Here is a 14,492-nt window from a genome sequence, read left to right on the forward strand (position 1 = left end):
CTCACAACGCAGTGGAACTGTTGGACAATTTCCTGAAATTTGTTCTGTAATAATCCGAGTATTAGTTAAATAACATATTAGCCCTTCAAAGTTAATCTATTCATAGACAGCGTCCCTTTAAGACAAGCACACTTTAGGTAATAAACCTCGACTTGTATGAACTCCTTCAGTGTCCTCTTGCGACTCTTGCTTCCTACTTGGGAGAGCCATTTATTACAATTCGATCCGGGTCATGTGGAGTAAAGTTTTTTTTTCTTTTGGCATGACCAAGTTGAAATAACGGAAAAGAAAAGGCACATGCGCACTGGTTCGAGCTCGAGCGGAGGCGCCATTGCTTCACATGGTGTGTAGTTCAAGTTTTCCTCCCCACTCATGGAAAGTCAGTTATGCGGACATAATAAAAAGACTCCAAGCCCCAGCGACGGTCGCTGCTCTTTTTCTCGTCGAGCAGGGGGAGTAGTCACAGCTGGAAGGATAATAAGACGCGCATGAATTTATAATCTGGAATAAAAGATAAGAGAAAATTAATGCACGGAGCGGCTCGTCTCAGCGAGACTCACTGCAAAACTGTGGGCTGTGCCGGAGTGCTTTCTGTGTGACTTGTAACAAAGTGCAGAAGAATAAAGTTCCGACTGCGCTTCCCTCACTTGATGGAGTTGAAAAGTTTCTTCAGCCCTCTCACAATGGATCGAAAAGCGCCCTGCGCCGAGAACGAAGGTAAAGTATCCTGTAAGAAACGTTTAACTCGACGTTTGGCTTTAACCCGACTGTACCGGGAGAGAGCGTTCCGCGGCCAGGCTCAGAAAGCGCAGATTCGGGGCTTGTATAACTTGTTTTGCTGGCATTCTCGGCTCGGGTTGTGTTCTGCCAGCGAGCCAATCGAAAGTGGGAGGGGAGCAGATGTTCAGAAGCCTCGGTTCCAGATGTTTGTGGGGTTTGAATCCGTACAAACACACAAGTGATGCCCTTTATCGACGTTTGCGCGTCTTGTGGCCTGCTGTTTTGGCGTTTTACGCGCTCGCGTACAGTCGCCTACTTACAGCTTTCTCACAGTTAGCACAAGTCGAGAAATGTAGCGAGAAAATTTAAAATAATTATAATTATAGAGAAGCCCCAAACTTTGGGGGCGTGCTTTGCTCCGAACCTTGCAGATAATAATAAATGACTTTATATTTGATTTGAAAAAGCCCAGATAAAGATTTGTGACAAACGTAAAATGAAACGTCCTCTTAGTGAATCCAGCTCAGCGTCTTTACACTGTAAGAACAGCAGCTGATTCATTCATACACCCTGAATGCTTTTCACAACTGTTTTCAGATATGAGAATGCTTCTCGTTAAAAAGTAGTGTGTGTGCGTGTGTGTGGTGACAGGCTTCCTGTGGTCAGAGTGGATTACTGACTTCACTAAGGAGAAGGAACAAAACTCCAGGATATGAAGTGTGTTGCTGTGATTTCACTGCAGAGGCCTGCGTATTGTTCAGACACTTCTCCTCCATCACCTGTCAGTCTGGTGACAGAGCTCGGGCTGTGTGAGCTCCAGCGGGTGGATAGGCTGTTAGTTTGAAAAGGACAGTATCATTTTGACAATCAACTGACTGTTACTGATGAAGACCAAAGATTCCCCCTATCAGGAGTTCATCCACAGAAACCCAGCTGTGCTTTTTTCTGCCAGCCCTCACTGATTCCTCCACTGTTCAGACGTTTACGTTGCAACTGGAAGAAACCCAATGTCTGCCTCCTCTCCCCCATCCTTACCTCGAGCCTTCCTCCACTCTGTCCATCTGCACCACCCGTCCTTGCCATCCACCCCGTTGTCCAGCCCGTCTGGACCCATCTACACACGGCTGTCCAACGGCAGTCACAACGCCCCCAGCCCCACCAACTCCCGCAGCTCTTTCCATGGGGTGTCCTTCCTGCTGCAGATCGGACTGACCAGAGAGACGGTGAACCTGGAGGCCAGTGACCTGTCGCTGTCTGCTGTGAAGGACCTGGTGTGCTCCATAGTGGATCAGAAGGTAGGGACGTCTTCATTCATTCTTTATTATACTTAACAGTCTATTTTCTGTCATAAAGGACGTGTTTCACCTTCATTGTTTTCTTTAATCTCTTCTGAAATGAAGTGTATTGTACAAAAACAAGCTCGCTATCTGCAGTGAGCTTGTTTTTCACAGTGCAGCCGTAATATCAGAGGCTCAAGAGGACCAACGTGACAAAGCACCAGCATGTGTTTTGCCATCTCCTACCATATTCATCTGTTTTGGTTTTGTTTTCCAAAGCAGACATCTGTGCCATGTGGCTCCCAATGAGTCAAACGCCGCAGAAGCATGCACACAACAGCATCGATGCTCCTCCAGTTACGGTCTACTAGCGCCTGTTATTTATGCTGCTGTGTAAGGTCACTGGACACGATGCAAGTGCAAGTACAAAGTCATATGACGCGCATATATGAAGTGGTTTTGTGCCTGCTGTGCATCTCGAAGCATTTTTTTCAGATGGTATTGGTGAAGGAGTTCAGCCTCAGCAGAAGAACCGGCTTTAAGCACAAGTATAGGTTGCATCTTTCAACAAACGAGTGCTGTGGCGCGTTTACCTCGCCTTACTTTCTATGCTCTTGTAGTTTTGTGGTGAAACTGGTCAGAAATTTATAGTCATACTGCATGTGCGTGTGTGGGCTCTTTTTATAATGTGTGAAGTAAGAATGAGGGTTAAACATTTTAATTTCCTTCATCTGAAACAACCTCATATTATAAGCACAGCAAAGCCGCAGTACCCCAGATGTTATGGCCGTCGTGTGAAGTGGTTTTCTTGTCCATAATCATATAATAATTACAAAAAGGACAAAAATAGTATTTGGTATAAATTGGAAAGTTAAACACTGTATTTGCACAGTGAAAAAAATCGTAGTTCATATCTATCTGCTAAATATGTGGCGTTTCTAACCATTTATAGGTGCTCTTATAGGTGCTGTACTTAACAGTTGTGAGGGATCAATAGTATGCAAAGCCTATTGGAATAATGAAATGGCTTCTGTGTGCATGCACATGTTTAACCTCTTGCAAATAATGATGATTGTGTGTGTAATTATCATTGAGTGCATAAAAAGAGAGGGTGATTAAACAAAGCACTTTCATCAGCCACTAGAATCTGAACATTTATGTAGGTCAGAGCCGCGCTGGTCTTTGAAGTCACGATGATTACAATTAAAAAGGAAAAAAAAGGAATTAGGAGCAAATTTGTGTGGAACAAATGGGAGACGGTGCGGGAGCTGTGTGTGCCGAGCCCGCGTCCTTTGCTTCGTGTTGTCCAAGTTGACATTCCAGAGGAGCAGGGTAATGTTGTTGTTCTTTACGAGGTCTGCTGATTCTCACTAGCTAGCTGGTTATGAACAGTTCTGGTTCACAGAGCAGAAAATCTCATCGCTGCACAAATTTGCATGGATCTCGTAACATATTGGTGTAGAATGTGCAACAGGAAAAAGTGAGGAAACACGATGCTTTAGAAACACACCTTAAAGAAAATCAGTGCAGCGCCTGCATTTTGAGTTGAGATCCAACCGAGATAAGGTCCGGCTTTATCTGTATCACACGCCTCTCTGCAGCTTCTCTCCTCCTGCTACCCCCCCAAAAACCCATCTCCATAGAGACTGTGTCAGCTTCCAAAAAGACAAAAAACAAACTAAAAACCAGCAACAAACAACTTAAACATAAACAATTACAAAGAAAGAACAGTACAGTATCCACATCTGAACCAAAGAGTAAAACAGTGAAATGTGGATTATTAAATATTAGGTCTCTCTCCTCCAAGTCTCTGTTAGTACATGACTTAATAATTGATCAACAAATTGATTTACTCTGCCTTACAGAAACCTGGTTGCAGCAGGATGATTATGTTAGTTTAAATGAATCAACACCCCCGAGTCATTCTAACTACCAGAAACCTCGAAGCACAGGCCGAGGGGGCGGTGTGGCAGCAATTTTTCACACCAGCCTATTAATTAATGAAAGACCAAGACAGACTTTTAATTCATTTGAAAGCCTGATGCTTAACATTGTCCACCCCAGCTGTGAAACTCAGAAACCAGTCTTACTTGTTATCATCTATCGTCCACCTGGGCCTTACACAGAGTTTCTGTCTGATTTCTCAGACTTTATATCTAATTTAGTTCTGAGCTCAAATAAAATAATTATTGTGGGTGATTTTAACATCCATGTAGATGCTAAAAATGACAGCCTCAACATGGCATTTAGTCTGTTATTAGACTCAATTGGCTTCTCTCAAAATGTAAAAGAACCCACCCACCACTTTAATCACACTCTAGATCTTGTTTTAACATATGGCATAGAAACTGAACATTTAACAGTGTTTCCTGAAAACCCTCTCCTGTCTGATCATTTCCTGATAACATTTACATTTACAATAATTGATTACACAGCGGTGGAGAGTAGATTTTATCAAAGTAGATGTCTTTCTGAAAGCGCTGTAACTAAGTTTAAGAATATAATCCACCCACTGTTATCATCTTCAATGCCCTGTACCAACACAGAGCAGAGCAGCTATCTGAACGCTACCCCAACAGAGGTCGATTATCTTGTTAATAATTTCACCTCCTCACTACGTACGACTCTGGATACTGTAGCTCCAGTGAAAACTAAGGTCTCTAATCAGAAGTACCTGACTCCGTGGTATAATTCTCAAACACGTACCCTAAAGCAGATGACTCGTAATCTGGAGAGGAAATGGCGTGTCACAAATTTAGAGGATCATCATTTAGCCTGGAGAAATAGTTTGCTGCTTTATAAGAAAGCCCTCCGCAAAGCCAGAACATCTTACTATTCATCACTGATTGAAGAAAATAAGAACAACCCCAGGTTTCTCTTCAGCACTGTAGCCAGGCTGACAAAGAGTCAGAGCTCTGTTGAGCCAACCATCCCTTTAACGTTAACTAGTAATGACTTCATGAACTTCTTCACAAATAAAATTTTTATCATTAGAGAAAAAATTACCAGTAATCATCCCACAGATGTAATATTATCTACAGCTACTCTTAGTACCATTGATGTTAAGTTAGACTCTTTTTCTCCAATTGATCTTTCTGAGTTAACTTCAATAATTACTTCCTCCAAACCATCAACGTGTCTTTTAGACCCCATTCCTACAAAACTGCTCAAAGAAGTCCTGCCATTGATTAATTCTTCGATCTTAAATATGATCAACCTATCTCTAATAATCGGCTATGTACCACAGGCCTTCAAGCTGGCTGTGGTTAAACCTTTACTCAAAAAGCCATCTCTAGACCCAGCAGTCTTAGCTAATTATAGGCCAATCTCCAACCTTCCTTTCATATCAAAAATCCTTGAAAGAGTAGTTGTCAAACAGCTAACAGATCATCTGCAGAGGAATGGTTTATTTGAAGAGTTTCAGTCAGGTTTCAGAGCTCATCACAGCACAGAAACAGCTTTAGTGAAGGTTACAAATGATCTTCTTATGGCCTCTGACAGTGGACTCATCTCTGTGCTTGTCCTGCTAGACCTCAGTGCAGCGTTCGATACTGTTGACCATAATATCCTATTAGAGCGATTAGAACATGCTGTAGGTATTACAGGTACTGCACTGCAGTGGTTTGTATCATATCTATCTAATAGACTCCAATTTGTGCATGTAAATGGAGAGTCCTCTTCACACACTGAGGTTAATTATGGAGTTCCACAGGGTTCAGTGCTAGGACCAATTCTGTTTACATTATACATGCTTCCCTTAGGCAGCATCATTAGAAGACATAGCATACATTTTCACTGCTATGCAGATGACACCCAGCTCTATCTGTCCATGAAGCCAGATAACACACACCAATTAGTTAAACTGCAGGAATGTCTTAAAGACATAAAGACCTGGATGGCCGCTAACTTTCTGCTTCTTAATTCAGATAAAACTGAGGTTATTGTACTCGGCCCTGAAAATCTTAGAAATATGGTATCTAACCAGATTCATACTCTGGATGGCATTACCTTGGCCTCCAGTAACGCTGTGAGGAACCTTGGAGTCATTTTTGACCAGGACATGTCCTTCAATGCACATATTAAACAAATATGTAAGACTGCTTTCTTCCATTTGCGCAACATCTCTAAAATTAGAAATATCCTGTCTCAGAGTGACGCTGAAAAACTAGTTCATGCATTTATTACTTCCAGGCTGGACGACTGTAATTCATTATTATCAGGATGTCCAAAAAACTCACTGAAAAGCCTTCAGCTAATCCAAAATGCTGCAGCAAGAGTACTGACAGGGACTAGAAAGAGAGAGCATATTTCTCCTGTTTTGGCTTCCCTTCATTGGCTTCCTGTTAAGTCCAGAATTGAATTCAAAATCCTGCTCCTCACATACGAGGTCTTAAATAATCAGGCCCCATCTTATCTTAATGACCTTGTAGTACCATATCACCCTATTAGAGCACTTCGCTCTCACTCTGCAGGCCTACTTGTTGTTCCTAGAGTATTTAAAAGTAGAATGGGAGGCAGAGCCTTCAGTTTTCAGGCCCCTCTTCTGTGGAACCAGCTTCCAGTTTGGATTCGGGAGACAGAAACTATCTCTACTTTTAAGATTAGGCTTAAAACTTTCCTTTTTGCTAAAGCATATAGTTAGGGCTGGACCAGGTGACCCTGAATCCTCCCTTAGTTATGCTGCAATAGACGTAGGCTGCCGGGGGATTCCCATGATGCATTGAGTTTTTCCTTTCCAGTCACCTTTCTCACTCACTATGTATTAATAGACCTCTCTGCATTGAATCATATCTGTTATTAACCTCTGTCTCTCTTCCACAGCATGTCTTTTATCCTGTCTTCCTTCTCTCACCCCAACCGGTCGCAGCAGATGGCCGCCCCTCCCTGAGCCTGGTTCTGCCGGAGGTTTCTTCCTGTTAAAAGGGAGTTTTTCCTTCCCACTGTCGCCAAAGTGCTGCTCATAGGGGGTCGTATGATTGTTGGGTTTTTCTCTGTATCTATGAAGCGCCTTGAGGCGACTTTTGTTGTGATTTGGCGCTATATAAATAAAATTGAATTGAATTGAATTGAATGCGTTCATTCAAAGATGGCGGGCAGTCTGATAAGATGTGCCAGGTGATTCTAAAATTTATGGCCAGCAGTCATGCGAGCCTATAAACATCTGACCACGCTGTATATCTTTTCATCATAATATACTGTACATCATCACCACAGAACACATCCAGTCTGTTCATCCACATTAGTGTGCAGTGCTTCTATTAAACACTGCCAGAAGCAGTGCACTGCTTCAACTATTTCATGAAATCCAGCCATATGGCTTTGATATCAGTGGAAAATATGACTGTAGGCCTTGTGTGCTTTCAGTCCATCCCTGCCTTCTTTTCTAGAATATGCATGACAGCGGTGAGCGATACAGAGTCCGCTCATCCCGGCCAACTTTCCCAGCTGAGGATCTCTGACCTTAGCCGGTCTAGCCGTTGACAGCAGTCCCAGGATGTCTCCAGTCAGCACAACTTCAGGTGTCTGTCAGCGCGGCCGAGGCAGGAAAAAGCGTTCGACTTTATGTTGTAATATCTGCGCGGAGATGGAGTTTGGATGGAAGCGTATTCCCCCTCTGTGGTGCCGTTTCCTCCACTGAGAGCTGGCCTGCTTCACCGAGTGACTCACCGCTCAGCCATGCAACAAACAGGGATTCTTATCCCAACTCAGATCTGTGCAGTTCAGTGTCAGCCTTTCTGCTGTGTCAGCTGTTGTGAGCTTTCAGTGTAGAATCTGGTTGCTTACAAATCACAGCGGATATCGCATTGACGTCTTGTTAGTCGATACCTTTGTATTCAAACGGCTGCACAGTCTGTCCACCTTTGTGCTGATCATCCAGGTCTGGCCGCTGTGCCAGCAGGGCGGGATGGCAAATTGGATCCACTTTTCTTTCTCAGCGGTGTCCTTGAGCTCTTTTGTTTAGATAGCATAAAGAAGTCGATGCCCTCCCTACTGTCTGCTGTCTGAGCCAGGGTTTTTTTTCCCTTTAGACAGCCAGCTCCTATCTCCCACTGACCGGCTTGATTAGTAAACCAGGACTTAATGAGTCCCACTAACAGAATATCTTTTGAATTATTGCTGTTATTTCAGGTTGTTGTGAAGGTTTTATGTGATCTGCCTCTTTAGGCACACATATTGTCTCTAATCGGTACGTTATGTGCTTTAATATTTGAGATAGCAAAATGCTTGCAGCGCATCGCTCTGCACAAACACTCTTCTGCTGCAGTTGCTCTAGGAGGGTATCGTGAAATCTGCAGTCACATTCCTTTGGTATCTCCTTAAAGCTTGTGATCATAGCTTAAGGATGAAAAGCTTGTTTTCTGATCAGCAGAGTGCTTTACTTTGCTATAGTTTTCCTTTTGAGCTCACTTTTATCTGGAATATACTGTATTTCTAGTCCAGCTGTGGCTCTGAATCATGCCTCAAAGGTTAATATTTAGTAAACTATCCCTATAGTATTGAATGAGTCTCTCTGTTTCACATGGGGTCATGCAACCTTTTATAATAGCTGTGCATTGTATAGTTTTTCTACGGCTCATTCTTCTTCCTGCTAAACACCCGACCAACCACATGACTTGGCTGCTTCTACAGAATAGATTTTCTTTCTGTTCTCTGTGTTGATGTGAAGTTGATTTTGATAGTAGTGGTTTGGCTCATAATTACCAACTTATAGTGGTTAGGTCAACCTTATTCTTGTGCACCCTGACGCTGATAAGTTCAGTCTTTTAGAGCAGCTTTTGTGGTCACTGCTCTTGCAATCTGCTGAATGCTTAAAAGTGTAACTTTTTTATTGTCACCACTTGGCACAAGAGCATCAACCCTAAGCCAGGCTCCTTGAAGACTGTGAGAAAGGAGGAGGGGAGCCAGCCGTAGGGTGGAGGAGACCAACCCCTGTCAGGGTACGAAGAAGCCCAGATCTAACCCCGCGATGGCTCCCTGATCACAGCCTTGTTTCACCAGCCGGGTGCCGACTCCTCTGGTTTTGGGGGTTTGATGAATGGCGTGAGATAAACATCCAAAGCGTCCAGTTGTTGAATGCTTCCTGTTTGGTGTCGCCCAAGTCCTCTCTAGCAGCCAGCAAAGGGAGCAGCGGCGGGACAAAAGTTCACGACTCCCAGTTAGCCAGCTGGTCAGCCTGGTGAGCCAGTAAGCTACAGAGCATTCTTCTTTGCCCAGGCATTTTTGGAGGATGATGTGATGTTCCTGGGTATGGGTGGGATTCGAGTGTTATGAAACTCAGACGCGTGAGGCTAAATTCTTGCTGTGGTCAGAGTGAATATTTGACAAGTTGTAAGGAGCGCTGTAATGCCGATTTCACGGTTAACACAGATTAGTTTTCATTCCTGTTCAACTGTATTTAGTGCAACAACAGAATTTTCTGATGAATGTCGGCAGCAACACGTTTGATATGTTTGAGGGGAACAGGGGAACTTGGCATCAGTTAAAAGTTTCTCTATCAAAGGCGACGATAAAGTTTAGCAGGAGGAAGGAAATTTGATTTTATTTGGCACTGGAGATGGAAAGAGAGCATGTTAGCTTTATGAATACTTTAATTTAGCCCTTAGGATGTTGATGCTTTTTCACTACAGCTGAAAATGCAATGAAAGGCAGTGGCCTCAGCCGCAGGTTCCCCCATTGGTTTTGTTAGCACTGTAACTCCCAGTCTCTGGTTCAGAGCTCTGCAGCTGCCTCTGTAATTAGCCAGACAAAGACCTTTTTGAGTCAGAATTGGGCCGTGTTGGACAACACACAGGAAAAAAGCAAAGTATTATAAAAACAGAAGGGTTTGGATTGCTCTAAACCTTTGAGTAATATCACTTACATGATGCAAGGTAACAGCTGGCAGAGAAAACAAGATCAGCTCAGAATTCTCCTCCAAGATTAATTAGACTGAGTTGCAACAGTGCAGAAGATTTGTGTTGGTCTGCATTCGTACGTGTACGGGACAGCGAGGCCTGGGAATGGAGCATTTTAATACCCGTGGGCTCCGCGAGATATGGAATCTGTCCTGTGCTGAGCGCACAGGACGCCCTGTAGGAAGCATGGGCACATTATAAAAATGCTGTGCAGTGAAAGATTTGAATAATGACTAAAACTGCTGTCAGCAAACTGAGCTGGAGCTTTACAAACAATAAACCGAGCTGTTGAACGTAACATGAAGCACTCATGACAGTGACAAAACACTGAACAGGTTCCTGCCTTGCACTTCCTGTCAGCACTGCACAGATCTACAAACAGCTGTGTATGTAGCTCCCCCTGTTAATACTGAACTTGTTCTTTGACTGCCATTAATAATTAAGAATTTTTAAATAAATCATGCTTTGATAATTGTTTTTTTGGTGGTTTTTGTTTTAAAAACATCTTTTCCAAAGGAGCTGTTTTTTTTCTTGACCAAAAAATATATATTTGTGCCTCACGGTGAAAGTGAAACAGATGATTACGTGTAAATTAGTGTGTCACCTTTGCAGTTCAAACCTTTTAGCACCTGTGCCTGCTCTGCAGTCGACTGAGTGTGTTATTTAGAACTTTTTTGAACATGCCATGCTTTTAGAGCCCAGCCGATGAAGCATTTTTGATTTGTTGATTTCAAAATCCGATATTCCGATATACCAACTGGTAGTTTTCTTCTTTCAGACAGATGGAACATAAACATGTTTTTCACTTAACCCGTTTACACTCGGATCAGCTGGTTTGGAGTGTTTCAAACACGTGTGTTGCTAACAGAGAAGTTATGGCGTGCCTCTGAGTGACTCGAGTCACACTGATCGATCACCAAATAGCTGATGTTGGCTGATAACACTGAAACAGAATCACTATAAAGCGCTACCAGTGTTTGTGCATAGACTTTTACTGAAGCTACCCAGCTAACACATCAATGAAAAGGACTATAAGGCACATGTGAAAACATTTTAAAGTAAGGTAGGCATTTTTTCATTTAAAAACCCCACAACGTTGGTTATTTCCATATTCACATTCACATAACTGCTTGAAAAAGATGCTGAAAATGAGTAAAGAGCTGCATGTGGCTGACCCCTGTGACCCCGGCCTAGCTGCAGCACATGCCCAGTGAAGTTTACTGCAGGTCTGGTGACAACAGCAGGAGTTCTGTTGTTTAGGTCAGCGGTCCCCAACCCCGAGAGTTGAAGTACGGGTGTAAAATTAATGGTTTTCAGCATTTTTATCAGTTTTATCGTTAACTCGGTTTCCCTGGGTCTTTTCCCGTGTTATGAATAAATCTTTTTTTGGTACTGGTTTTACTTTGTTGAATTTTTCCGCGACGCCTTAAACGCCGGTCCGTGAAAATATCTCGGACATAAACCGGTCCGTTGGGGACTGCTGGTTTAGACAGAAGCTACAAAACGATCGTATTAATCTGCAGTTTTTACTTCCTTGTTTGTTACATATTTAAAAACTTTCAAATGAAACGAAAAAAACACTTTCTTTCTGTATCTTTCTGTCTTTGATACATTTAGGATTACAGCTACAGTAATAAAGTACAAATGTAAGACCTATTTATTTTATTTGCTTGTATCACTAACTCATAAATACCCCTTCTGGAAGAAAAGCATTGACAGAAAGGCAGAGGAGACATAAACAGGTTATAAGGGGAAGGAAATAAGAGGTGAAAACAGCATCAAAGAAGTGCACAGATGGAAAATGGAGGCTGCAGTTCACATCGACCAGCGCTAACCGAAACACATGGGAAATAAATCACCACCGTCTCCCTCGCTGCTTTTCTTCGACGCTATACGGCCACATGTAAATGTTCCTATGAAGCTAGCTGACATGTTTCGCCCCAGAGGACGTCTCGACATCACACGTGTGATCTGCATAGTGCCAGACGTTTCCTGGAAAGCACATTGAGCTTCTTCTCAAGGAAAAACGAGTCTCTCCAGTGTAACTTTTAGCTTTCAGCCTTTTCCCCAACATTTTGGTGTTCGTTTGAAGGCACGCTAACGTATTCCAAAACCATAGAGCCAGCTAAATGGATATCAGGATGGGACTGCCGAAGAACAAAAGTCTTCCATGCACAAATCAAAAGCCAACGTGCACGAGGAATCTATCAATTTCCCCAGTCTTGGAGTAATTTGTGGAAAAGGGAGAGAGAGAAGAAAAAGGAAAAAAAATATCTCTGAAGTTAAGTGAGCTAAGTAATTTCTACCATCTGCAGTGCACATTTCTACCGCCTTGCTCTCCTTTAAATGTAAAGTGGCAAGGCAGAGCACGGGGCCTGGCCGCAAAAGTCAGTGAATGACAGAGTGGAGAAGCGTGGTCCTCTCTGGGGAGAGGGGGCAGGGGAGGCTGGGACAGCCCTTGGCAGTCCCTGCTTGGGGTGCAGAGGGGGTTGTGGGCACTGCGCGGCTGATGTTCTGTGCCAAAACCATCAGTAGAAGCCACTTCTGCCACCAATCACGGCTTCGCCTTATGCTGTCTGTGCTTCTTGGTTGCTCAAATGTCCTTCATCGTACTTTAGCCAGTGGTGGGAGATAACGTGGCATCGCTCCAATCCCCGCTAATACGGACTCAAAGAGCTCCATCGCAATTATATTAACGTGGCACGCAGGAGCACCGCAGAGCTATTTAATGCTCGCACATGCTGGTGACTTTGTCTTTGCAAAGCCAACCACATGAAGTGATTTAGGAGCACTTCCCGAGAGATTCCTCGAGTTTCCATTCATAAATTTGTTACCGTGGCATAACGGATGTCTTACTTCACCTATTCATGTATTCATTAACAGGCCTTCCTCTGTTGACCAGCTTCTAACTTGACTGCACTTGCTGACAATGTCAGCATACTTAAAGGACTTCAAGCATGACAAATGCTGAAGAGAAACAGTTGTAGGTGTGGTGACGAGGACTCTGCGCTACACCACATTTGTCCGCTTGACGCAGTTAACCACTAATGTCACTTCTCTGACTCGAGGAGCTCGTAAACTGAAAATGCAGAAAGTTGCTTGTTTGTGACCTTAGCAGTTAACATCAGAACCGTGTGCATGTCACTGACTGACACGCAGTGGCCGTGCAGTCGTATCACTTTGGCGTTATTATCGATCCCTGCAGCACGAGCACGTCACAGAGTGTCTCGTTCTCTGCTGTTTTCTCAGCGCTCTTTGCCTTTCCTGTCTCAGTGCAGAGAGTGATCAGTCAGACTGGTAGGAAGGTGGCAGAGGAAGTGAAATTACATGTTGATACAACAAGAATACACCAACAAGCTCTCTGACTTACAATTGGAAAACGTCTCAAGAAATGCACATCTATGAAAAAGCAGCACCCCAGGCAAAAGGGAAAGAAAAGTTTGGTTTGTTTGAACATTTCTGAATGCAAGGGGAGCAGTCAGCCACTTAATTTGGGCTCCTTTTGTCACTCTGTCTCGTTCTTCAGCCGTGCTTGCTGGTTAGTTCCCCTCAGAGCCGCTCCCTGTTTCCATATTCTCTCTGCTCCTGCTCTCCAATCTGCTGTGGTCGGCAGAGCAGCACAGCCCGTTCACTTTGTGTGCCTGCGTTCAAATGGCTTTTCTCTACCCTGCACTTGCTATTATTCTTGTCTGCGTGTTTAAACATTTAGAGAAATTGCCTCTCGGTGGCTGTTTTGAAGGAGGTGACAGCTAGAGTGTTGGAATTCGGCCGGACTGCTTATTTAGCTTTAGTTTTCCCTTTTCAGAGGTACATTTACGCGAAACTGTGTGAAACAAAGGCATGTCTGTAAAAGCAATTCCTCACTATTACTCGGGAATAAAGTAAAGCTTATGCAGCTAGTCCTGAGCTACTTTCTGCTGCAGAGCCCACAGCAGTTATTAATGCTTTTGTTGAGCAACAGCAGCCTGTTTCTACATCCTGCCATTATTGCACACCTTCTGACCTTTTGCTCTAGCAGAACAAGAGAAAGTGCAGTTGCCATCAATCTCACAAAAATCCCCCCCAGGTTCACCTGTTTATTTGCCCCCTGTGGAGGTGAATCTGGCGGCCCTCTCTCGCTACTCCAGGTCACAGAGAGGAGATGGAGTATGTGCTGCAGTATATCTTTGGGGTGGAGGTGCTGGCTGAGGATCGCAACGGAGCAATAACTCATCAGTGGTGTGCGGGGGCCTGGCCAAGCATGTCTTAGATCACACTGCTGTCTTCCTGCGAGGCCTTAGATCCTGTGACTCAGCCTTCCTCTCCTATGCCTGGCCTCTGGGCGCTGTTGCATATAAAACCCGCACACAGAGATGCTTGCTGGCGCACACCCACACGTGTTGGAGATGCGTCACTGAAGAGGGATGAGGCAGGTTCTGTCATGCATGTATAAAAAAACTTGGTGTTGTTCGGCTGGAAGCCGCCTGGCTCTCGTCGAGGATACAGTGGCTAGTAACCAAGCAGTGACCTCACCACCATTATCTCGACTTCATTTCAGCGCTTTTGTTCTTAAGGCCAAATAACGATAGAAGGGCATTGTTCCTCCACATCCAGAAGAGCC

The 14,492-nt window shown here is 43.9% G+C and overlaps 1 protein-coding gene across 2 annotated transcripts in view; it reads left to right on the forward strand.

Moving 5' to 3' along the window:
• Nucleotides 1-15: 15 nt before the first annotated feature.
• prkd3 (protein kinase D3) overlaps nt 16-14,492 on the forward strand; it is a 39,816-nt gene continuing 25,339 nt past the window's right edge. For both annotated transcript variants that reach the window (XM_084914272.1, XM_084914273.1), the window contains exons 1-2: nt 16-717; nt 1,372-2,015. In XM_084914272.1, coding sequence (XP_084770398.1) covers nt 1,728-2,015 — 288 coding nt within the window. In that variant the 5' untranslated portion in view covers nt 16-717; nt 1,372-1,727. The remainder of the gene's footprint in view (nt 718-1,371; nt 2,016-14,492) is intronic.

Source organism: Perissodus microlepis, chromosome 19 (assembly GCF_051167445.1).
Source record: "Perissodus microlepis isolate ML-2025 ecotype Zambia chromosome 19, ASM5116744v1, whole genome shotgun sequence".
Taxonomy (NCBI): Eukaryota; Metazoa; Chordata; class Actinopteri; order Cichliformes; family Cichlidae; genus Perissodus; species Perissodus microlepis.